This window comes from Lissotriton vulgaris, chromosome 5, assembly GCF_964263255.1.
Source record: "Lissotriton vulgaris chromosome 5, aLisVul1.2, whole genome shotgun sequence".
NCBI lineage: Eukaryota > Metazoa > Chordata > Amphibia > Caudata > Salamandridae > Lissotriton > Lissotriton vulgaris.
This window is the reverse complement of record NC_141693.1, coordinates 1,295,724,039-1,295,746,995: the sequence shown is the minus strand read 5'-3', so window position 1 is coordinate 1,295,746,995 and position 22,957 is coordinate 1,295,724,039. Positions and strand designations below refer to the sequence as shown.

Below are 22,957 nucleotides of genomic sequence, written 5' to 3'. Positions count from 1 at the left end.
ACAAGATTGCAAGATGTGTGAGTGGTAGATAGTAATGGTGGTGAATGAAGTAGTCCTGGCTCTTTCTAGACTGGGATACACTTGACAAGCGTCTGGGTTGGGAGATTGTAGAAATAGGAAGAGGGCAATGGGCTAGCAAACTGTGAAAAAAGGCAAAAAAAACAAGTTCTTAAGCAAGGAGCTTGTGCAGAGGCTCAGGCTTGTCAGAATGTGTTGAGGACTCGTGTCACAAATACTATGTGGGGCCTCTCTGGTTTGATGGTAGCAGAAGCACCTCAGAAAAAATAGAAGCAATGTTCTGGGACAAATTTAGAGATGGTTCCAGCATATGGCCCCACCTAATGACATCTGAGGTTACGTGTCTCTTCATGAATATATCACAAAAGCCTAGTTTTGTTATATAAATACATTTAGCGGGCACTGAGTAAGAGTGGTTCTATTGGAAATGGCCCTGGTTGCTTCTCCTTATGACAGCTTTGTAGTGATTGGTAGAAGTTGAGGGAGTTACTAAGTGTTTTTGATATGAGGAAGGCAAACTTTTGTCTGAAGCAGTTATATGAGAGTCTACACTATACCATGATGTAGGTAGAATGCTTGACCTCAGGCCATGTTAAGTGCATTGACTTGCGATGCCTACTTGGTTTTTGCGGTAATCTTCCTGAGAGTGGCGCAGCACACGATAGCAGAGGCGGAACATATACTGGTATGGAGCATTCTTTTGATCTGAGAGTTCTTCCAGCCTCACAAGGGGTCCCTCGCTTCCCTTGTCCTTGAACGGAGCCTTCAGAATACCAAAGATCTGTGACACACCAATGAAGATGTCAGTGGTTAAGAACTTTGCATTGTAACATCAATGTTAAAAAAACAATATTTGACCAAGCATTGGGCTCTAGATGAATCATACTCATTTCAATCACTATTACTTGGTTTGCACTAATAAAACGTTACATGGCTAATTGAAAAGCAATGCCTACAATTGGTACACATCAAAATACTACACAAAAAAATAATAGATTGCATTTTAGTGCACACAGTCAATATTGTATTTGTAGGTACTTAGAAAAACACCAAAAAATGTCTTTTTAAGACATGGTAATTTACATTTCCTGACCCAGTTACAACATTTGTAAGGAACATAATTTCACAGACCCCTCCCATGTGCTATTGCTCAATGATATCTGATCTCCTCTTTAGACCTTTGCGCTATCCCCTTTAATTTGTTCTCCATCCGCACCCAGGTACATTTCTCAACATCTCTCAGTCCCATACATGACCTCTCCCACCACTTTCTCACAATCTCACCTAGCATCTCCCCAGGGACTAAAGGCTTATTTTATTCTTTGATAGGCAGAGTAATGTCCATCGGGATAGCAAAGGACACTACCACCCCAATCCCAAGGATATTCTATCTGTCAATTTTAGAAATTACCCCTGGCCCAGTGGTTATCTCTGTACCTTGAGAGGAACTACTAACACAGCACTTCTGTTCAAGGTGTAAACAATTTGAGGACAGCTGCCGTTGGTTTCGATGACCATTCACTAAACATTTACATTATTTTATTTTTCTCAAAGTGGGAGTTTGTTTCTTAAAAAACAAGACAAATCAAGCTCCCACACTCTAGAAGTTTACTCCCAGGGTGTTGGGGGTCATTATTTTTTTGTGTCAATCACCAACAGGTATTACCTGGTGGTGAGGGGCAGAAAAAAGGACATTAAACCATCCATTCTAAATAGAGCAGGTGATGTAATGTCCTTTATCTGATGGCCCATACTCCATCACACTGTTGGTGAAAGCTTTCCATCAACAGAGGCAACAAGGACAGAACCCTTACAGTCTGCCTGTCTCTAAATGAGGGGGTGTACTGAGAATTTACTGAAGGGACTGCATTGTACTTTCAGTGGAGTAAACCTGTCCACCACACTGTTAATCAGACCACAAGTAACAATCCTCCAGTTGATGGCCAGTGTACACTCCTGACAGTTATCTGGCACTCCATTGGACGATGGCTCATTGCACCACCCACCCCACAACAACAGCTTGTTCTCCTCACAAGCTTCTCCTCTGACTTCTTACTGCTCCTCATCAGCACCTTCATAATCCCATCCCTCCATCTTTCCCCTGATTATGTTCAACTCACTCCTCATGTTATTGCCACACCTGTTAGCGCCAAGAGACTTTCGGGTAAATGCTGCGCTTTATAAATGTACATAACATAACGTAACCTCCTTTTTGCCCTAAGTGTTTCCCACCTGTTTCAGGATGTTTTGCTCCCGCATCAATTTCTGACGCTCTCGGTTGGCTTTCGTCATTGTAACGTCCAAAACATTCTGCCCATTATTGGGAATGTCCACCACGAAGAACACCAGATCCTCTAGAAGCTTTATCACAAATCTACAATAAAAGAAAATAACACATTATATTCTCCAATGAAACAAAACTAGACTAGTGTGATTGCTGTGTCTCGGTGGACTTCTCCAAACAGGAGATACTTTGTCTTAAATTAGGATTTTGTTATAACAAAACTTAAGACAAAATCCTAATTTAAAACAAAATCCTAATTTAAGACAAAATCCTAATTTAAGACAGAATACTAATTGAAGACAAAATCCTAACTTAAGACAAAATCCTAATTTAAGACAAAATCCTAACTTAAGACAACATACTAACTTAAGACAAAATACTATTTTAAGACAAAATACTAACTTAAGACAAAATACTAACTTTACTCCTACTAAATGCCTTCTGTGAATACCAAAAGTAGTAAGTTTAGGATTTTGTCTCAGATTAGTTCTGTGAATCGGCCGCGTTTACCTCAAGGTTTGCCTAATTATTCGCAGAGAATTTAACAAAAGCCATTTGCAGCTGGTGATGGTCACATTTTCCCTTTACCATTAATAGCAAATTACTTTACTTTGCAAGTGTGCAAAAATCCAGTTACCACACATTTGTACATGTTTCCACTGGACTCTACATTCGGCTGTTTGTGTCCCTCCTTTAACCAAGTTCTCTGTGATGTATTTTCTGTGCTAAAATTTGTAAATCGAGAGCTAGGAGTTTCTTTTTTTGGTTTGATGCACCTGCTCCAGCTGCTCTATTTTGTTGATATACTAAACAAATGTTTGTTACATTACAGCCCTGTGGCTAAATTGTTGTTAATGATGTATGCACAGGTTTAGTCATCCAGTGCTTGCAATGTGTTTTAGTAATAGTGCGTTTGTTCCAGTTCCAAGGCCTTAATGTATCCCTGCCCTGGGTTGCCGGACTGGTGGTCTTCTCAACGTTTTGGGTTATGCACATTGACATGGTAATCCTGAATGTGATGAATGTTTCAGTTGTCAGTAGACCTGCTGCTGAATGAGAAGGATGGATAGCAGAAGATGGCTATACCCGTCTCATCCCCAATAGGCTCATTTAGAGCCTAGTGAGTTGCACACCAGGACAGTGGAGACTAATGCCTCAACTCTCCTGTCAGATAACCGTCCATCCTATTTAGAGATCTCTGCTGACAGTGGGAGGATCTGTAAGACCTTGGCTGCACTCAACATGGCATGAGTTGTCTTAAAATCTATGAGCTTACACCTACTCTGCAAAATAGTTTTTGTTTTCCAGGAACAAACCACCACAACATGGGGTTGTTGATGAAAAACAACAAAACAAAAATTCCTTGGGGGCGCTAGGTGGCGCACGAGTGGAATGGCCGCTGTCTAGAGAGGCTCCTGCAGACCGGCCATGAAATCCTACATTAATCCGGCTCTTTGTCCACATTTATGATGGGGACGGTGCGGGGGGCGAGTCCTATACCTCCGGTGCCGCGGCAGTGCCAACACGGAGGCTGCCTGAGGTGCGAGTGCAGAGCAAAGAGCGGGAGACGGCGCGGACAAGGGTTTTCCCCTGCTGGCTCTGGAGCTGCTGGGCGGCGGGACTAGCTACGTGAGGTCCCGGCCTCGCATTTGGCGGCTAGGCCGGAGCAGGGGGCTGCCAAGAGGAGGTGCGAGAATGTCGGCCCCGGGTGGGGCCTGCCGCCAGCTGCCCCCCTGTGCAGAGGCTGCTTGCAGGTATGGACGCAGATAGCACCACGGAGAATTCGCAAGTTGTCTCAAAGGCTTCAGAGGCGGCGTGCTCTCCGTCTTAGAGCTGTGCTGTGCAGCCATTTTGAGGACGTCTGGGGTGGGCCTTGTCCTGCTCCACTGCTGCGGGAGGTGGTACCCCCTACTGCCCGTGATACCGGCGCGTGTGGAGGGGGTGCCTCATCTGATGGTAACTGAGACTTTTTGCCACATATCTGCTGGACAGTGCGGGCCGCGGCTATGGGTGCATTGTGGTGGGTGCCGCCATTTTCCACTCGGCGCCGGCGGGTGAGAGATATCGTGCTGCAGCTACTGCCCCGATTTTGCACGGCGGTGAGAGGATGGAAGGCGCTGCATGAGGCTACTTAACGGAGGGCAGTAGGGAGGAGACTGTTACCTTGTGGACGGTGCTGCGGTTGGTGCCTCCAGGAGGACTGCTGGAGAGCAAGGTGGAGTGAGGCATAGTGCTGGACGCAGAATATTTCGGCAACGGAGGGGTCGCACTTCCCATTTCTAGTGGTGGAGTTCGGCTGGACATTGGAGGACCCTTTGGTTGACATTTGCGGCTGTGGTAGCGGCTGCGCTGGCTGGTGGTGGTCATCCCTACTATTGGTCACGATCTTCATATCCTGCTCCTGGCTCAGGGGGGGGCGCTCTTCTTTGCCTGGCAGTCAGCGGGGGAGAGGAGTGGGCATTGGACTGGACGTGGTGGCGCTGCTTTGAAACTTGGTGAGCGGAGTGCCACGGGGGCTGCGCCGGGGTGGCACTATTGAGGTTTGGGCCTGATCGGTGTGGATCCCTTCGTTTGGTCATCATTGGGTGCAAGTGGCTGGGTGGCTTGGTGGCTCCGGACGACCTTCCTTCAATTGCGGTGGGATAACAGCGGGTGCTTTGCTTGCTACATCTGACCACTGGTGGAGTGACGAGGCAACAGTGACTTCTGTTCTGCTAAAGGACTTGTGGGGTCAACTAGGTGGGGTGCCACTGCTGGGCCCACTACCACGATGGGGCGTCTGGATGCCCGTCAGTCGAAACTCAATTTTGATGCCAAAAAGAGAAAGAAACAGCAGCAGGCAGAGGACGATGGTGGCGCAGAGGCACCCCGGCGGGATCCCCCTCAGTCACAGGGAGAGGATCTCAAATCGCTACTTGCTGAGGTTCGACAGGGTTTCGCGACAATGGCTGACAAAATTGACACGGTCTCAACTCGAATGATGCCATCATGCGCATCATTGAATGCACGAGACGCATATTAAAGAAGCAGAACAAAGTGTTTCTGATGTAGAGCATACCACTGCCCAGCTGAAGAAGGCGACGTCACAAATGGATAAATTACTTAAGATCATTGCGGCAAAGAATGAGGACATAGAGGCAAGGAGCCGAAGAAATAACATACGTGTTTTAGGTATTCCGGAGAGTTACAAACACAGGAAGGATGGAGGAGTACATTGAGAACTTGCTAAGAGCTGTGGTGGGTACTGAACCGCTATCTCCTCACTTTGTAGTGTAAAGAGCCCATAGGTCACTTGGACCGCAGCCTCCTCCTGGCGGGTTCCCTCGGCCCATCAGTGTTCGTGTCTTAAACTATAGAGACAGAGACGTTGCTCTGGAGTCGGGAGAAAGCAGCTGTCTTATGATGGCATTACCTTCATCATGTACCCGGACTTCACGCTGCATGTGCAAGAGGAGCACCGCAATTTTCTGGGAGTTAAACAAAAGCTCCGGCAAGCTCAAATAGATTATGCCTTATACCCTGCTCGCCTTCAAGTTACACATCAGGGATCGCAAAAATGTTTCAATAGTGCGCAGCAGGTAGAGGATTACCTGAAACAGCTTAAGAAGCAGAAAAGATTGCAACATGAACCGGAGGATTCCCCTAGATCGCAGTCACCGGATGCAAAGTCAGGATTTAGGCACATGATTGTCCTGCATTGTGAAGACACACCTCATTCTTTATGGTCATGGCCAGTGGAATAAAAGATAATGGGATTGTGGGATGGGACCCTATGCTACCCCACTACTTGTCCAGGGACATGCAGATACTTCAGAGGGCAAGAGACTATAATGTACTGCCGGTCACCCTCGAGTTAGACCTAGAGTGCTGGTGCGAGTCATGCGGCACTCGGGCTGGCAAGGGGTATTCGTGGGCCACCTAGGCGCATTTTCCCCCCAGGGAGAACCCCATGACTGTTGTTCCTTTATTTGGGCCTTTCTTTAGTCCTCTCTTCGGGTTCCGAGAGAATGGACCAGGCCCAGTTGGCCGCTTCGGTAAGATCCGGGCTTGTTGGGAGGGGGAGGGTTGTCTGCTACAGGCATAATTGGGATGCTTCAGTGGGAGGTGAGGGCTAGTAGGGGACGTTTATTGTCACAGTGATGCAGGTATGCAGATGTGCACCACCACTACTGTCTTGTGGTATGTACGGAAGATGGAATGTACACATTTATTATATGCGGTCCATGTGATGGACTATTGGCTTAATGTCACGGGAGGAGGGTAGTACCCTTAGGGTACTTTCATGAAATGTCCGGGGCCTCGGGGATCCGAGAAAGCAGAGGAAGGTTTTAGCATACTTAGATTGGCAGTAGATTCAAATAGCGCTTTTGCAGGAAACCCATATTGCGCCAAGAACCACAATCTCATTTGCTAACCGCTGGGCGAGTTGCCAAGTGTTCTCCTCCTATTCTTCTTATGCCCGAGGCACGGCCATACTTTGTAGTAAGGCTATACATTTTGAACGAATGGGAGTGTTGGAAGATCTGCAAGGGAGATACGTCATACTCGGGGGGTGTCTGGGCAGGGATACCGTCACAATAGCTAATTGTTATGGTCCTAAGTCAGATTGACCAGAATTTTTCACTAATATATGGGGTAAGATTCTAGCGATTGAGTTGACTCACATTATCTGGGGGGGGTGATTTTAATGTGGCTTTAAACCCGCACTTAGATAGGTCCAATGCAGGCTCACAGTATTATACTAGGGCGCAGGAGGTCCTGCAGGGAATAATGCTGGAGGGTGGGCTGATCGATAGTTGGAGATACAGTCATCCATTGCAGCATAAGGGTACACAGTTCACGTCATATAGGGGTACCTGGGAACGCATAGACTATTGTTTACTCACCAGAGGTCTTGGGCCGACTGTCAGTAGTGTTGTGCACCTGGCCCGAACTTTTTCTGATCATTGCCCTATCAAGGTTTCATTGTCCCTACCGGGGTATGATAGGCCTCGGCCCTGCCGGCGGCTTCAACCCACAGCCCTGTCGGATGTCGTTTTTCGAGAAGTGCTAGGTGAGGAGAGCAAAGAGTTTTGGGTATTGCGAGATATACAAGGTACAATACGCAAGCTGGAGCAAGCTTTGAAAGGGCTGGAGAGGCGGATGGGGAGGGGCAAGGTGGGACAAGTGCAGAAAGACTTTTGTGAATTTGAGGATGCTGCAAACAGGGAGGTGAAATTCCGGGGGGGTATTGGACGGAACGTACACATCGGGAAGGTGAAAGACCTGAGAAGATGTTAGCTGCACTGACAAGGAGTCCTTGCTTCAACACACATGTGCTGGAAATTCAGGAAATGGGAAAGGCAATGCATAGGGTGGGCAAAATCCGCAAAGGGGGCTAAACATTTAGGACAGTGATGGGACCTGTTATGGTCAATCCTGTGATAGCGGGCGGGTGTGTGATACATTCTGCGAAGAAATTTGAAGTGAAGTAGCTTGTGTCTGCTATTTAAGGAGATTTCTTTAGTGGTTATTTAACACCACTCCCACTGGTCATCAGTAATGGGTCCAACCACGTCAGCTCCCAAGCCTCTCTCACCCTGGAGTCAGATACTGGTCTGGTCGCCCCGCATTGTTTGTATAGTTTAGACACCAAGTGTGCGCCAGTGGGGTTCTGCAAAAATAATGTTAGTGGGGGAGTGGGCTCAGGCGCCGCAGGAAATGAAGGGAAAGTGGATCGAAGCATTGAGTGTATGCGCTTAAGGTACAAAGGTGTCCATAAAGGAGCGATCCGCAAAACGGGCTTCTTCAGATACAGAGAATGCGTGACCTTCTGTAAACAGATCCCCAACGTATGAATGCCAAACTTTCTCAATGTGTGCTGGACCAGAACTTTGCCCGTGATCGGAAGCCAGGAAGGGTTAGGGATGGGCAATGCTGGAGAATAGAGTTGCTCCATTTCAAGCAATCTGCGCAGCCTATCCCATGCCCAGCAAGTGGTAGAAACTGTTTGAATATCTTGGGGGTCCAGAGGAAATCCCGCAGGCAGGACAGTGGAAAGGGGGCGGGGAGTACCAGATCGGCCTCCAGTTTAGAATACGGGACTCGAGCATCTGGGTGAAACCAGACGTAGGCCTAACAGCATTGTGCTATTAAATAATACAAACGGAAATCAGGGACTCCAAACCCCCCCTCTCTCGTACGGTAGCACCAAGGTCTGCCAACGGACCCGAGGTGTCTTGTCCGCCCAGACAATGCGCAGCAGTAACAACCGCAATTGCGCAAAGAAAGTGTTGGTGAGGGGAATGGGGATGTTATTAAACAAATATAAAAATAGAGGAAGAACAATCATTTTAATGATTGCAACTCTACCAGCCATAGATAATGGTAGGCGCAGCCATTTCAAAATCTGCAGTTCCAAGACTCCAACAGCCCTGCCATAGTTCAACCTGATCATGGTGTCAGCATCAAGATGAATATAGACCCCGAGGTATTTCACCGCGTCACTGCACCATGTTAGTGGAAACGCATAAGGCCAGACGGTTGTGCCAGCCGTGAGTGGCAAGATACGATTTATGCCAATTAATGTAGAGACCGGAGAATTTTCCAAACCTTGTAATTTCTAGGATCAGGGGTTCCAGGTTCTCGTGAGGCGCTTGAACGTAAAGAACAGTATCGTCTGCATAAAGCGAAACCAGGAGGAGGCCTGTGCAGAACTGGAGCCCACGGTGCAAATGTTTTTCTTGGAATGACGGATCAAAGGGTCCATAGCCAATATGAATAGTAGCGGGGATAGCGGGCAACCCTGCCTGGTGCCGTGCGACAGAGTGAAGGGCTCAGAGAGAGTACCATTTAGGCGTAGCCTGGCAGTGGGTTTAGTGTATAACAGCGCCACTGTAGAGACAAAGCATTCCGGCATACCCATGCGTCTCATAACCGACAAAAAAAGGGCCATTCCAGGAAGTCAAACGCTTTTTCAGCATCCAACAAGATAGCGGCCGCCGGGGTGTCAGGTTCAATTCTATGCAGCACCGTAAACAAGGTGCGAAGATTGAGTGAGGTGGGCCTATGGGGGACAAAACCAGATTGCGCCGGAGCAATGATGGATTCCATCAGTACCGACAATCGTATAGCAATGACTTTAGCCAGAATTTTATAATCAGAGTTTAAAAGTGATAACGGTCTGTAGGAGCTGCATAGAACGGGGTCTTTTCCGGGTTTGGGAAGAAGAATGATTACCGCTACTCTAAACGTCGGGGGAAGTGTGCCTGTTTCAAGTGACTCTGCATAGACCTCAATCTAGGGACCAAAATGTCTTTATACTCCTTATAAAAGTCGGCTGAAAAGCCGTCCAATCCAGGAGCAGAGGAGCACGAAACGCATCTATGGCTTCAATATTGCTATCAGGCGAAATAGGGACAGCCAAAAAGTCCTGCATATATCTTTCAAGGTAGACCATCGCTATCTCAGTTAAATATTCCCCCTGTTCCCGCAGGTTCCCAGTAAGCCTGGAGGCATACAGCGTTTTATAGTAATCTAGGAAGTGGTCGCGAATGTCTGTGGTGGTGTACAGCAAGTTTTCCTGCGGCCCAGTAATTGTAGTGATGTATGCCTAGTCACGTGGGGGGCGTAAGGTATGCACCAAAATTCTCCCAGGCCGCTCACCCTCACCATAACGCTGCGCCGAGTATTGTTTGTTGAGGAATAGCATCTCACATTCTGCCGCCTCTCTAAAGTCTAGCAGCAGCGATAGGCATTTTGCCTCCCCAGCAGCAGAGGTCGATACAACGGAATCTCGGTCCAAGGCGGCAATCTCCCTCTCCACCCGATTAAGTGTCGAATGAAGATCACGCAGCACCTCAGCACGCTTGGAAATGCACACACCCCTGATGTAGGCTTTAAATCCCTCCCAAAGGATCGGCCAGGTATCAACCGTTCCAGTATTGAGTTCAAAATAGTCGTCTATCGCAGTTCTCAACTCCTCACGAAAACCTTGATCCAGTAACGCGCTTCCGGGGAAATGTCATTGCCGCTCATAGCCACCCTGTCTAGGAACGCTCAGGCGGAGTATGACAGGCGAGTGACCTGATAGGGTATGGGGAAGGGTAAGTACATCGTCTAGCCACCCAGTCACACCCGGGGCAACCAACCAGTAGTCAATTCTGGCCCACGTATCATGAAAATCAAGTAATGTGTGAAATCTGGAAGGGAGGAGTGTAATCGTCGCTCGACATCAATTAAAGAGAAGTGTGTGCATATGTCTCCGAGGATCTGTCGGGCACTGGGTTTGGTATCTGGCGAGAGAGAGGTGCTGTCTTTGGTTGGATCCAAGAGCAAATTAAAATCCCACCCCAGAATTAAAAGCCTGGGGTCAAGAGACAAAAGTTTGACCTGGAGGTCATTAAAGAAGGATGGGGAATCAGTGTTAGGGCCATAAACTCCTACAAACGAAACCTTGTGTCCCATCAATGAGCCAGAAACGATTAGTGTGCGACCCTCAGTCTCAACTATGGTTTTGTGCAATGCAAATGGGATTCGTTTATGTATTAAAATTGCAACCCCTCTAGCGTAGCGGCTAAAGTTTGAGAAATATCTATGGGATCCCCAGCTCATAGACACAGGAGTGTTATCCGCCCCAGCCAAATGTGTTTCCTGGAGAAACACGATATCTACGTGGTGTCTGGTAATATAATTCAGAACCTGTCTGCGCTTTCTGGTATTATTTAAACCCCTGACATTCCATGACATTAAAGAAAGCCCGGAAGGACCGGGCTGCTGTCCTAAGTTAACCGTAAGAAGTATAGTTCCATACTAGATGCAAGATGTGTGATTGCCATTTGCTGCCGACTAACACCATGATGCATAATAACGCAAACATCATAAGAACTGAACATAAGATCTCCCCCCACCTCCCACCCAGCCTCCTAGTAACCCACCAGAGGCAATCCCTGTGTATCAATTCAAAATGCTTGTGTAATAGACCAAAGATACAGATTGAGAAAACCAAAACAGCCATTAGCTGAAAGAACAAAACAATCAAAGACATTTTGGTATACACCTTAGGGCATGACGCCGCCACGCAGACCGTGCTATTGAAAGAACCGTAGGTACATGTTTAGGAACCAATCAAACAAAACAGATGAACATGAGACAAATGCATCATCAGTAATCAGATCGTGTTGTGAATCTATCAGCCAGTCCCGGGTTGGGGATCCAGAAGAGTTCTTCCTGTAGTTATGACAGAATTCCTGAGCCTCTGTCGGAGTGTCAAAAATGCGAGGTCTACCATCGACGTCCACCCTCAGTCTCGCCGGATACAACATGCCATATCTTAGCCCCAGATTCCTCAGGGCCACCTTGACCCCCTGGTACTTGCGCCTCGCCTCCTGGACCATGATGGTGAAGTCAGGAAAAAAGGCCAATTTGTTACCCTGCCACTGGATGTCGCCCATGTCACGGGCCGATCGCAAAGCTGTATCCCTGTCTCCGAAGTTCATGAGCCTTGCAATGATGGGTCGTGGGGGTGGCCCGGGCGAGGACGGGGGCCCAAGGATCTGTGAGCGTGTTCAACAACAAAGCTCTGTGTGAAGTTCTCTCTGTCGAATAGATCCACCAGTAGTTCTTCCAGAAAGGTGTTCATCCGTCCGGTGGGCGTCGTTTCTGGAACGCCAATAATGCCGATGTTATTTTGGCGGCTTCGCGCTTCCAAATCTTCATTTTTGATAGCGACTTCCTTGAGAATCTTCTCCACGCATTCCAGCCTTTTCAGCGATATTGAGGCGCCATCCTCAATGTCCGAAACCCTTGCCTCCACGACATCCAGGCGGCGATCGTGCGTTTGAAGTTTAGTGCCCATGTCAGTCAGCTTCTTGTCAAGGTCATCAAAACAACAATCTAACGCCTTAAAACTGGCCCTCGTCTCAGCCAACATGGACGACGCAAGGGAGGCGGGATACCCAGGAACCTCAGGGCCCAAAGCTACACCAGGCTTGGCAGGAGGGGTGCCTGAAACAGGAGCGGTGGGCTTTTCAAAAGGCAGCTTACTCTGTTTGGCATCTTTCTTCCCCATCATGGAAGGCACCGCAAAAGACGTGAATATGAGGCAGCAAAAACTGGTCCATCACCACGGAGGGCCAAAGGATGGGAGATGGCCGCTCAATCGTTCACATGGAAGCCGCCAAGCATCCAAATCAGGGAACAGCAGCTACTTCAAAGCACAGTTCAGGGTAGTAGCAAGGCGGAATGAGACCGCCCGCCTACCCAGCCCGCAGAGTGGAAGAATGGAAAGTCAGGGAGCTGGTGGGCTCGTGGGCTAGTGCAATCGGCCCAGTAGGCTGTTTTTAGGGTCAATGACATAACCGGCCAAAAGACTGGGGTAGAACACTGCTAAGGTAGTGCAGAGCGCACTGTGACCACGTGACTCTAGGTGGGGACATTAACAGGTGAAGGCTGGTCCAGATGTGTGAGAGCACACTTGCAGATGTTGCACAATCAGGAGCCCCCCACTGACATCAGGTACTGTTGATGGCTTATATGCTTCTGGGCCCGCAGAAAGGGGACATGAGCTGCGGTATGCTCCGGTGCAAAGATGTAAACACTGTGGCCTAGCTTCTTCCTCCGTTGCTCTCAAATTGGCCGGTAGTGTGTGCCGGGAGGTCTTAGATGTTCTGTCAGCCCAATCTCCTCATGCAAGGATAGTCTCTGCAGCAAAGATCAGGCAGCGAAGAGCATAGGAGGGCATAAGCCTTGACCAGGCACAAGGCTGCGCCGCCCGAAGCCGGAAGGTGCAAGGCAACGTCGTCCAGAACGTAACGGGATCACCCGATGACTTCTGACGGTTTCCGCAGCCTGTAGCTGGATAGACATGCGCCCGGGGGGGGGGAGACACAGCTCCCGACAGGAGCAAGCGCCACCGCAACTCTGGGGAGGGGGTAAACCGGGGCCCACCTACTAGCCCACCACACATCCCGCCGACAGCCACAAATCTAGGCCCCGGCGTAGACACGCCCACAAGGCCCCTCGAGGCCTGAGGGCACCGCGCCGAGCGTGGGGCACAGAACAGGGCACGGCAGGCGGGTCGGGTGGGGGGGCTGCCTGAGCCCGCAGCGCAGGGTGGAGTAGGAGTGCAGCGCAGCGGCAGAAGCCCGCCGGGGCCCGTACTCACCGCACCCATCCCCGCTCCTTCTTCGTCCAGGGATGGTCTCCAAACCGCACCGCGGCTACGGGCAGATCCGAGTGCCCCGGCAGCGGGAAGTTCTGGGCCCACCAAAACACACATAGATGGGCAGCATGGTCTCCAGGGGCAGACAGAGTCCTCGTACAGTCACTCTGGGGCTCCTACATGAGGGAAAAATGAGTTTATCGCGCCCAGACGGCGGAGCTTCAATCGGATGCGGCCATCTTGGTCGCGTCCGTGGCCACGCCCCCCACATATGCTGAACTGTTACCAGTGGCATCCCGGCCCAGAGATGTATTGGGCCCTTTACAGGCATATCTTATGCGGCAGGGCAAGGCAGACACTGATAACGAAGTGAGTGTGGATATATGAGCTCCTACGGTCATATGGGCGTGGACTGTGGACCTTGGACTATGGCCCTATATGGACACTGTATTATGCTGTAATGAATGTTAAAATATTGGACAGGATTATTTTGAAATCTTTAATGGTGTGCTTCTCATCGTACGAGATTCATCTGAAAGATTTTGCAAGGGCAGAAGGTGGGGGTATATGAATGGTGGCTGGGAGTTATATCACTGTGACACTGTTACACATGACCTATTTTTTGACAATGTGTGGAACATTTTAAAAATAAACTTGACAAAAAAAAAATCCCCTGTGTGGGGAGTGTGGGAGGGATCACTGGTCAATATCCCTTCCCATGACCACCATGCCTTGCATGTCAGTCCCAGGAAGGGAAATCTAGTGGTGTTGCTACTAAGACCTGGCGGCGCGTGACTGCCAGGTTAAGGATTTCAATCTGTATAGCCAAGTTGGGCTTTGCAATGAAAATCCAATGGTTCTCCTACTTCATATGGGTTAAGAGAGCCAAAGGTTTGGTGGGAGGGGAGCACTACCATTTAACAGGACTGCTCCTGCTCCGCCAAACTCTAAAGGGTCTATTCACAAACAAAGTCAGAGAATTACGGGCAGAGATCTCTGCCTTTGCCTGAACCCAAGTTTGCGACTTTTGGAATTCATCAACATTTCCAGAATACACTTGTAAATCAGCACAGGCTTCCTAGCGAACTCCAGGGAAGGTCATGTGACTTTTACAGCAGGGTACTAATCTCAGTGTGTGGAGTACACCATAATAGAGATTTGCACAAAGGTGGAATAGGACTTCTCTGGGAACACACTTTTTTCTTTATTTTGCACAAGGATAAAAAAATGTTGGAAACCTTTTCCCTACACGTCTTCCAAACAGGGGATGACGCAGTCACCTTACCACCCTGGAAGGGAAGTTATGCAGGCCTTTGGTGCAGTATATGTGCAACGCTTTCCGGGTTAGAAAGGAGATGAGTGGAAGTTTGGGAATGCCCGAAATATTCATTTAAGGGCATTCCTAAGCTTCAAAGACAAACAAGAACCCACTTTCCACCCATTCAAAGTGATAAACAGCTGCAGACATCTCCTCATTTGTGATGAAGATCTGTGCATCCATAAAAGGATTTCCACCTGAAAGGAATCTATTTTTGAACTTCTGGCAGGAGTAAAAAAGGTACATTTGGTTATATACAAATATGTATGACCCAATTTACTTTTGTGAATAGATCCCTAAATGCCCCCCTCAATCACTTTGAACTGGAGCAGAATGTTGAGTCAGGATAAGACGGATATAGAATCAGTGGTTGTTCTACATTGATGAAGAGGTATTGAAAAGAATGGTTGTTGTGTGGACTGTGGTATGGTCGATGGATTCAAGGACAGCATGAATGGATTGATGGACCTATGAATGAATGTGAGAAATATGAATGTCTGAATTTTTGAAAGGTAAACCAGCTGTTCCTCTAAATTAAGATTGTCTTTTGTTTCCCCCAGAGTGGTCTTGAGTATCAAGTCTGTATCAGAACCAAGACTACAGTTCAAGGGGACAAGAATGACCTAACAGTGGTGGACTCACTTGAAAATCAGTGTGAAAAATAATTGGTAAGTTGTCTCCCAATAACTTTTAGTGTTACCAGTCGGTGGAGGCCAGATAGCAGCTAGAACTATGTTTTAGAAACATAAATATGCATTGCAAGTTTCAACTTTTAATATGAACTCATTTTGTACTTTTAACTGTATCCCGATTGGATACATGGCATGTGAAACAATGTGCCAGCAGTCCCTTCTAATGTGTTTGGGGCAGGGTGGGGATTATTTCTCTCTCATCCACAAAAGAGGAGACTTTTAGATAACGCTGCATTTTAAAATTATCTTCCAGCAAGCAAAAGTCCTGAAATAATCTAAAAAAAGACTATTTAAAAATAATTACGTTTCTGACCATATTAAACTTAACAACAAAGAAACAACTGTCGTCCACTTATCCCAGTTACTCTGAATGGTTTTGAGAGCCTTTCTCAAGAGTATCAAGGTTGGGCAAGTACCATGTGAGGGAAGCATATTTCAAATGCTCAAAGACAAATGTCGCTCTGGACAGCTGAGCCATAAGCATTTACACTGATCTGATTTCAGACACCCTCTCAAATTAAAATTCAAAGGTCAGTTCGAAGTAATACTGTTTGTTTAAATTGTACCGCACAGTAAATTTTTATTGAATCAGTCAAAGAACACTTATTCAAGATCTGATACAGATTAGAGGAAGCAAACAACTAGACACAGCTCCTGGCATACATATAAAGATGAAACGGTATTGTACTGGTGATGGTCAGCACTAGTAAACTAGAGGCTGAAACATGTTCACTGAAAATAAATTAATGTACCAACAGAAAACAACATACAAATAAAGAAAAATTCCATATGGAATATCTATGTATAAGAAGACTTATTTGCAAACTACAAACAAGTTAACCTATACGGCCAACATTGAGTATGAAACAAAAAATATTAAACCCATCTATCCGAGCTAGTAATGTAAATATAAATATAACATTGTGAAAAAGAATCTAACAGATCAGTTGTGAGCACTTTGGTAATGGTTTAGGATAATAATGTTTTTAGAGCAAATATTTTTTAATTCAGTTTGAAATGTATTAAATGAAAAATAACCATGCAATGGATAATGGTGACGAGTCATTCACAAATGCATATCTTTGAAGTCTGGGAGTCAGGCACATTCAGATAAGGTAAGATAGTGGAAGAAGCATGAAATAGGACACAGACACAGTCAAAAGTGATGTATGAGCTTTCCTTGGTCATGCTTAAAAAAAGAATTTATCCCGGTGGGGAAATTTATACATATGCTTTGATTTCTCCAGTTTCTGCCGAGTCAAAGGGGTCCATCGAGCTATACATTATCATAACCGCTGATGGCAGAGATTCCTAAGATGTTCAATGACCCAACGGTGCTAAGAAGGTATGGTGCAGCCGCGCACAGGGAGGGGAGACAGAACAGCAAAAAGAACTCAAAGAGCTGCTTTCAGTTAACAAAAGGGATAGCCCTCCTTAACGAGGTAGTAAGTTCAGGGCTTGTTAGATCAGCCCAAAAAAAACATTTTATTTTATTATTTGTTCTTTAACTTAACTATTGTGCTTCTGTGGGGCTGCTTCAAAGTGCTCCAAGAGTCAACATGAAAGGACACAAGATGTAGAGGGCTAACAGATATTGTGTGTGGTAACGCCTGGATGAGTTGAGTATCCTAGAACCTGTGTGCAGAGCAGAACAGAGATTTTTCAGACCTCTTATGAACTTCACACGGGCAGGTCTGCGATGGAGATGGAGTGGTAGGAAATTCCACAGGGAGGAACCCTGGATCTGAAGGTATCCGCCCTGGAAAACATCTGTACTTTGGTTGGCAGGATGAATTTGGGAGAGCAATTCCTGGCACCTTCTAGAATGGCATAGTTGGAACGCATAGGCTGTGGCTATACAATGCTTACTTTGTCAGGTGGAAAATATTTAAATTGGTGCATTGGTTCGTTGGCAGCCAGTAGTGCTCACGGCTGTGTAAGTGTGATCTGATCTCTACAAACCAAACATTCACGGCATGCTTTTGAGCATGCAGAAATCTGCCCTATCATTTAACAGGGAAACAGGTTCAGAATATGACAGTGTTTTAAGCTTCATCATGATTGATACAAAGATCAGTTTAATCCTTTGGGGTGCTGCTTAAAGGGAAGCACCCTGCATTAGACCCCATTTGATAAAATGCCAGATTTGCTGCCGTATTCATATTTATTGCAGACTCCATGAAAAATGACTGAGAGGTTGCTGTTGTGCATGGACATCCATGATTAAATATTGGTGAGAAACAGAACCCTCTAGCCTATAGCACCAATATCTTGTCATTAACCCAGCGATCTTACGCGGGTGAGTTATAAATGACTTGTGTAGTGAGTCTGATTTTGGAATTCCGAATATCGTTTCTCCTTAATCTGGAACACCCACTATTTTTTGGTATGGACTCTGAATGCTGCCTGTATGCTCCATCCACTCTGTATCTGATAAATGTTTCGTTTAATCCATCAGGCTTTTCTTCATCTGTCTCTCTTCAGCAACATGTAAAAAATGCTACCGTTCTTTGGAGGGAGTCCTGTTTCCAGAGTGTGTTTTTGTGAATTCTGGTCCTTTTTCCAGTTTGCGAAATTCAGTGTCGATCCAAATGTAGTTGTTTGGGCAATAAGTAACTTCTCTTGCAATCGATTTAAATATATTTTACGTTCCTATTTTCATGCTAAATATGCGGGCATTGAATAGAAATACAGTAACGTGCCATAAAACACTCAGACCTGCACTTCTACTATCCTCCCAACCCCCACATAGAGCAGCCCTCTTCCTGACACGCTATTACCCCTTCCAAATAACAAATATTGCAGATAAACGCTGACACTGTCCCAATAACAGTCTGACAGTCCTGCAAATCTACACGTGATACTCTGTCTGTAGCACTGTTTGTTGCATGGACCGGAGTTGAAAGTATTTTGAGGGGGCGTATTGGAGAATGTGGATGGGGACTAGAACGACCACCTGGCACAGAGGCAAATTCTGGCCAGTGACTGCTAAAATTCAGGACAAAAGTTCAGTTTTAAAAACACATCTGACAGAGTAAGGCAGTATTGCTATCAATAGCACACCATACGCAGCATCTTCTGGTTGAAGCTATCTTTGTGCAAAGAAATTCAGTCTGCTATGTTGTGCCTCAAATGGGCATTTTTATGAGAAGTTACAAACATCTTGGTATCAGAACTGATGCTCAGTAAGTAAAGTTGACAGCGTGAGTGTGTCTGCAAAGTAATCAGGCATACATCCACAGTAGGCTGCATGGTTACCCAATTTTGCTTAAAACACCAGAACAGGGTTATGCACCCGGATCTTTAATATGGTCCTTCATATGTCTGGGCACACACATCTATCCATATATATCAAGTCAGTTTGGTGTCAATATGACTTCTAACATCTGAGAGTATCACTTAGAGTTTGAAATTATTGCAGGCACAGGAGCCATGACTTTTGGGCCTGCTTTTGCACTAGGTCAAAAGAAGAGTTGAGAGATAATCGTGCTAACTCAAATGAGCTAAATACTATGTTAAATGCCAGAACTGCTGAGAAAAGCTGTAGTAACTAGTGCTATCTGAACACTGACATTATTTGCGTCTGCTGAGCTCCATTCTTTCTGAAAAAAGGCAAATGTAGTGGGAAAAACATGATAATCACCAATGCAATTTGCATTTTCGCCAGATAATTATTGTGCCACAGGTGTAAAAGACTTTGAAAGTGAGTTTGAAGCCCACATGTGAGGATGCATGTGTTTTGATTGCACACACATATATATATATATATATATATATATATATATATATATATATATATATATATATATATATATATATATATATATATATATATAGAACAATCCTCAGCAACCTCTCGCCCGGAGCCCAATGCAGGAAACCGCTGCGCAGGAAGGAAGACGGAGACCTCAGGTGCAGTGAGCAATTATCATATTTATTGTACCCTCGAGGAAGCGGCACACAGCATACTATCTATTGCGTTGTCCTGTGCCGATCCGCTATATATATATATATATATATATATATATATATATATATATATAGCGGATCGGCACAGGACAACGCAATAGATAGTTTGTTATAAATTGTAGATCATTTATTGTAATGTGGAGTAGCTGCATCCATCTATGTACAATGAATTGAAAAGCTTTATTGTGTACACACAGCAAATGATATCAACATTAGCGAGGCAAAGATGGCTGCTTTGGAAATACACATTAGCAAGTCTTTTTATGCCCTTTGTTAGTACTTCGAGCACTTTCTGAATAATCAAATGAAATGATGTGTTATTTAAAGGTGAAAATGTTTTGTGGTAACTAACACTGATGAAGGCCAGGCGGCCGGAACGCGTGTGTTAGCTTTCTATTTCTGCCATACCGTGAACATGCCAAAAGGTGAAACGCATTGGTAGAGGGCTGTTTTCTGCAATAAATTTAATTCAGCATCCTGGAGTGTCCTGGATTTTTCTTAACAGGAGAAAAATTGGTGTTGTATTGTGGATTTCCGGAATCCGTCCAGGACTGCCGCGTAGCTAGGCCCACACTACCAGACACTGTGTGAGTAATACATATATGCTGAAAGAGTGGGCTGAAAGTAGTTTGGATGCATCAATGAAGTTAGTCCAAATCCTTATGCAGAGATTGATAGAGAGGCCCTAATGAATGAAATTGAACGTATTATTCTGGAATAAGACAAATTGGATCATAAAGATTTAATCTTAAAAGGTTGTGGCGAGATCGCAGAAATATTTAAAAAACAAGAAGAAATTATCAAAACTAGAAAAGCATTCAAATTTGCCAGAGATAAGATCGATTATGAGACTGGCCAGATCTTCATGTTTTCTAAGAAATTTGATTCAGTGAAAAGACAACGCCTCACTAACCATAATATAGCTAGACAAAATAGGATTAGTCATCAAACCATCGATACAACATTTATGTCCGATCTCAATTCGGCTCTGGGCTGTGAGACAGACTCAGAGGATGGTATAAATACAGCAGATATGGGAGAAGTAGGTCCTGGAAAGTTAACGCTTGCTGAGGAGCTAGTTTTTTTACGCTGCGGCCGTCGGCAAACACTTCGTCCACGACTGCTAAATTACAATCAAGGTAGCGACAAAACCAGAGATGACGGGACAGGGGAAAACACAAGAAAAACAAACAACAAGGCTAGAAAATGGTGATGCAAGTAGATAAGCTTGATAACACAGTGACCAATTTATCGAATATTACACTCAGTCAGGGTGAGACAAAATAGTTATCTTTGGGGTTGACACATTGTCCAGAGAGCAGTTTAAATTACAGTTAAACTCACATCAACATATTCAAATTTATCAGAAAACTTAAATTATTAAAATTCCACAAACAGAAACAAGCGAGTTATCCAATAGATCAACCCCAACAAATAAAATGGGGACTGTCAATTTACAATATCTGACATTCAAACCTTGTGAGAACGACAATTTGACCACAACAAAATTGACACAGCTAATTCTGAATGAACATGAGATTGTTACTTATAAGATCATAAGAAATCTGTTGATGCAATTGATACATTCAATGATGCAGTAATAGGAGAAATTAAATAATTGAAATACAAAACGGAAAGGACAATGCACAAATACAAATATCAAGATAAACAATATCATGATCTGATTTGCAAACTACGAAAGAAAAACCAGGTGGTTATTAATAAATCAGACAAAGGTGGAAGCATTGTTTGATGGCTAAGATCTGGATACCTCAAGGAAGCATTCAGACATCTTGATAAACCTATGTGTTACAAAATATCCAATATGCAAGAAGCGAGAAAAGTAAAAAACAACTTAAAACTTTAATTGAACTCTTGGAAATGTTGAAGGTCTATTGTCTAGGGAAGAATTTCAATTTTTAAACAATGATTTTACTGTTGTGCCGGTAATGTATTTTATTCTACATAAGGGGACATTGCCAATACCAGGCCGTCCGATTATCTCAGCCAGGAATGGATTATTTGAAATGATATCACAATATGTTGATTACTTCCTACATGAATTTGTCATCAAATTACCTTCATATATTAGGGATACTGGATATTTCCTAATGAAAATACATGAGATATCCTGGTAGGAAGATTGTATGCTTATGACATTAGATATCACATGACTCTACACCAGTATTAAACATCAGGATGGTCTCAGAGCCTGTTAATAGTTTCTTAGAGTCAGGCCAATACAACTTTACAACCACAACAAAATGATTTTAGCTATGATCAAATGGTGTTTGTATAATAACTTTATGTTTGACAAGGAGATTTTTCAACAACTAAGGGGGGGGGGATTTTTGAATTAATTTTTAAATGAATGAGCTATATATATATATATATATATATATATATATATATATATATATATATATATATATATATATATATATATATCCAAAGATAGTTTTGTGCTCTGGACCCCTGCCCCTTGCAGCGGAGGGCCTGGACGGGGTAGCCACTCCCCAGGTATCCAAAATCGATTCCACACAATGAAGAAAGGAATGTCCAGGCCAGCTTTGCAGTTTTCAAAGAGCTTTAATTCTTATATATATATATTATGTGATGATGAATCTGTGCATGAATAATGATGAAAGTATTATTAATAATGTTATTTATTATGTGCAGATCTAAGATGTTCCCTGATATGATAACAACACTAGTCTTTTTCTTATGTCATTGGCTGTTGTAGTTTTGTAATTATCAAGTGGTGTAAAAAAGTATAAAAAGAGATGTTAGAGAATGCAGTGCAAATGTGAGCAAAGCCGCTTTGCAGTGGCCGAAACGAGTCATATGGACATATGTGATTCACTACAATAAACAAGCACCAATGAGAGTGGAGTCTGTTCCCAGCTGGTTAATTTGTGTCAATTACAGGATTGGAGCAGATAATATAAATATATATAAAATGAAGACAATATATATATGTGTCTATATATATATATATATATATATATATATATATATATATATATATATATATATATATATATATATATATATATTTTTTTTTTCAAACCGCTCCTTCACCGCCGTCGCTCCTCCTCCTCCCGGGTGCTCTGTCTCGCGGTGGTGAGCCGCGTTTAATGTCGCCACGCACTCCACATTCCTCGGGTGTGAAAAATAGACGGCACTCCAAGTCAGTATTTCACCAAAGATGATTTATTTGGCAGACCCCCCTGCCCCCTTGACAAACGCGTTTCACCCTTTAGGCTTCGTCAGTGTCAGCCATATTTTCGTGCCATACACCATTATATCCCCTTCCCTCCTTATACATAAAGAGAGGACTAAAACCTCGCCATGGTCTTATTGGCGGCCATCTTGTAGTGTGCATTTTTCACATTTCATCTATACACATTAAAACATTATGTACACTGGGGAAATGGTGACAATAAAGTGCTCGTGTATTATTAAAAAGAAATAACAGGGTTAATATTTAGCATTGTCTATAGTTCATTTCAATAAAGTGCTAGAGTGCAAAATAT

At 44.8% G+C, this 22,957-nt stretch overlaps 1 protein-coding gene across 1 annotated transcript in view; it reads right to left on the bottom strand.

The window, feature by feature from the left end:
- ITPR3 (inositol 1,4,5-trisphosphate receptor type 3) overlaps positions 1-22,957 on the bottom strand; it is a 588,642-nt gene that overhangs the window by 203,567 nt on the left and 362,118 nt on the right. The window contains exons 14-15 of the mRNA XM_086923190.1: positions 2,251-2,392; positions 638-799 (exon numbers count right to left, since the gene is read on the bottom strand). Coding sequence (XP_086779316.1) covers positions 638-799; positions 2,251-2,392 — 304 coding nt within the window. The remainder of the gene's footprint in view (positions 1-637; positions 800-2,250; positions 2,393-22,957) is intronic.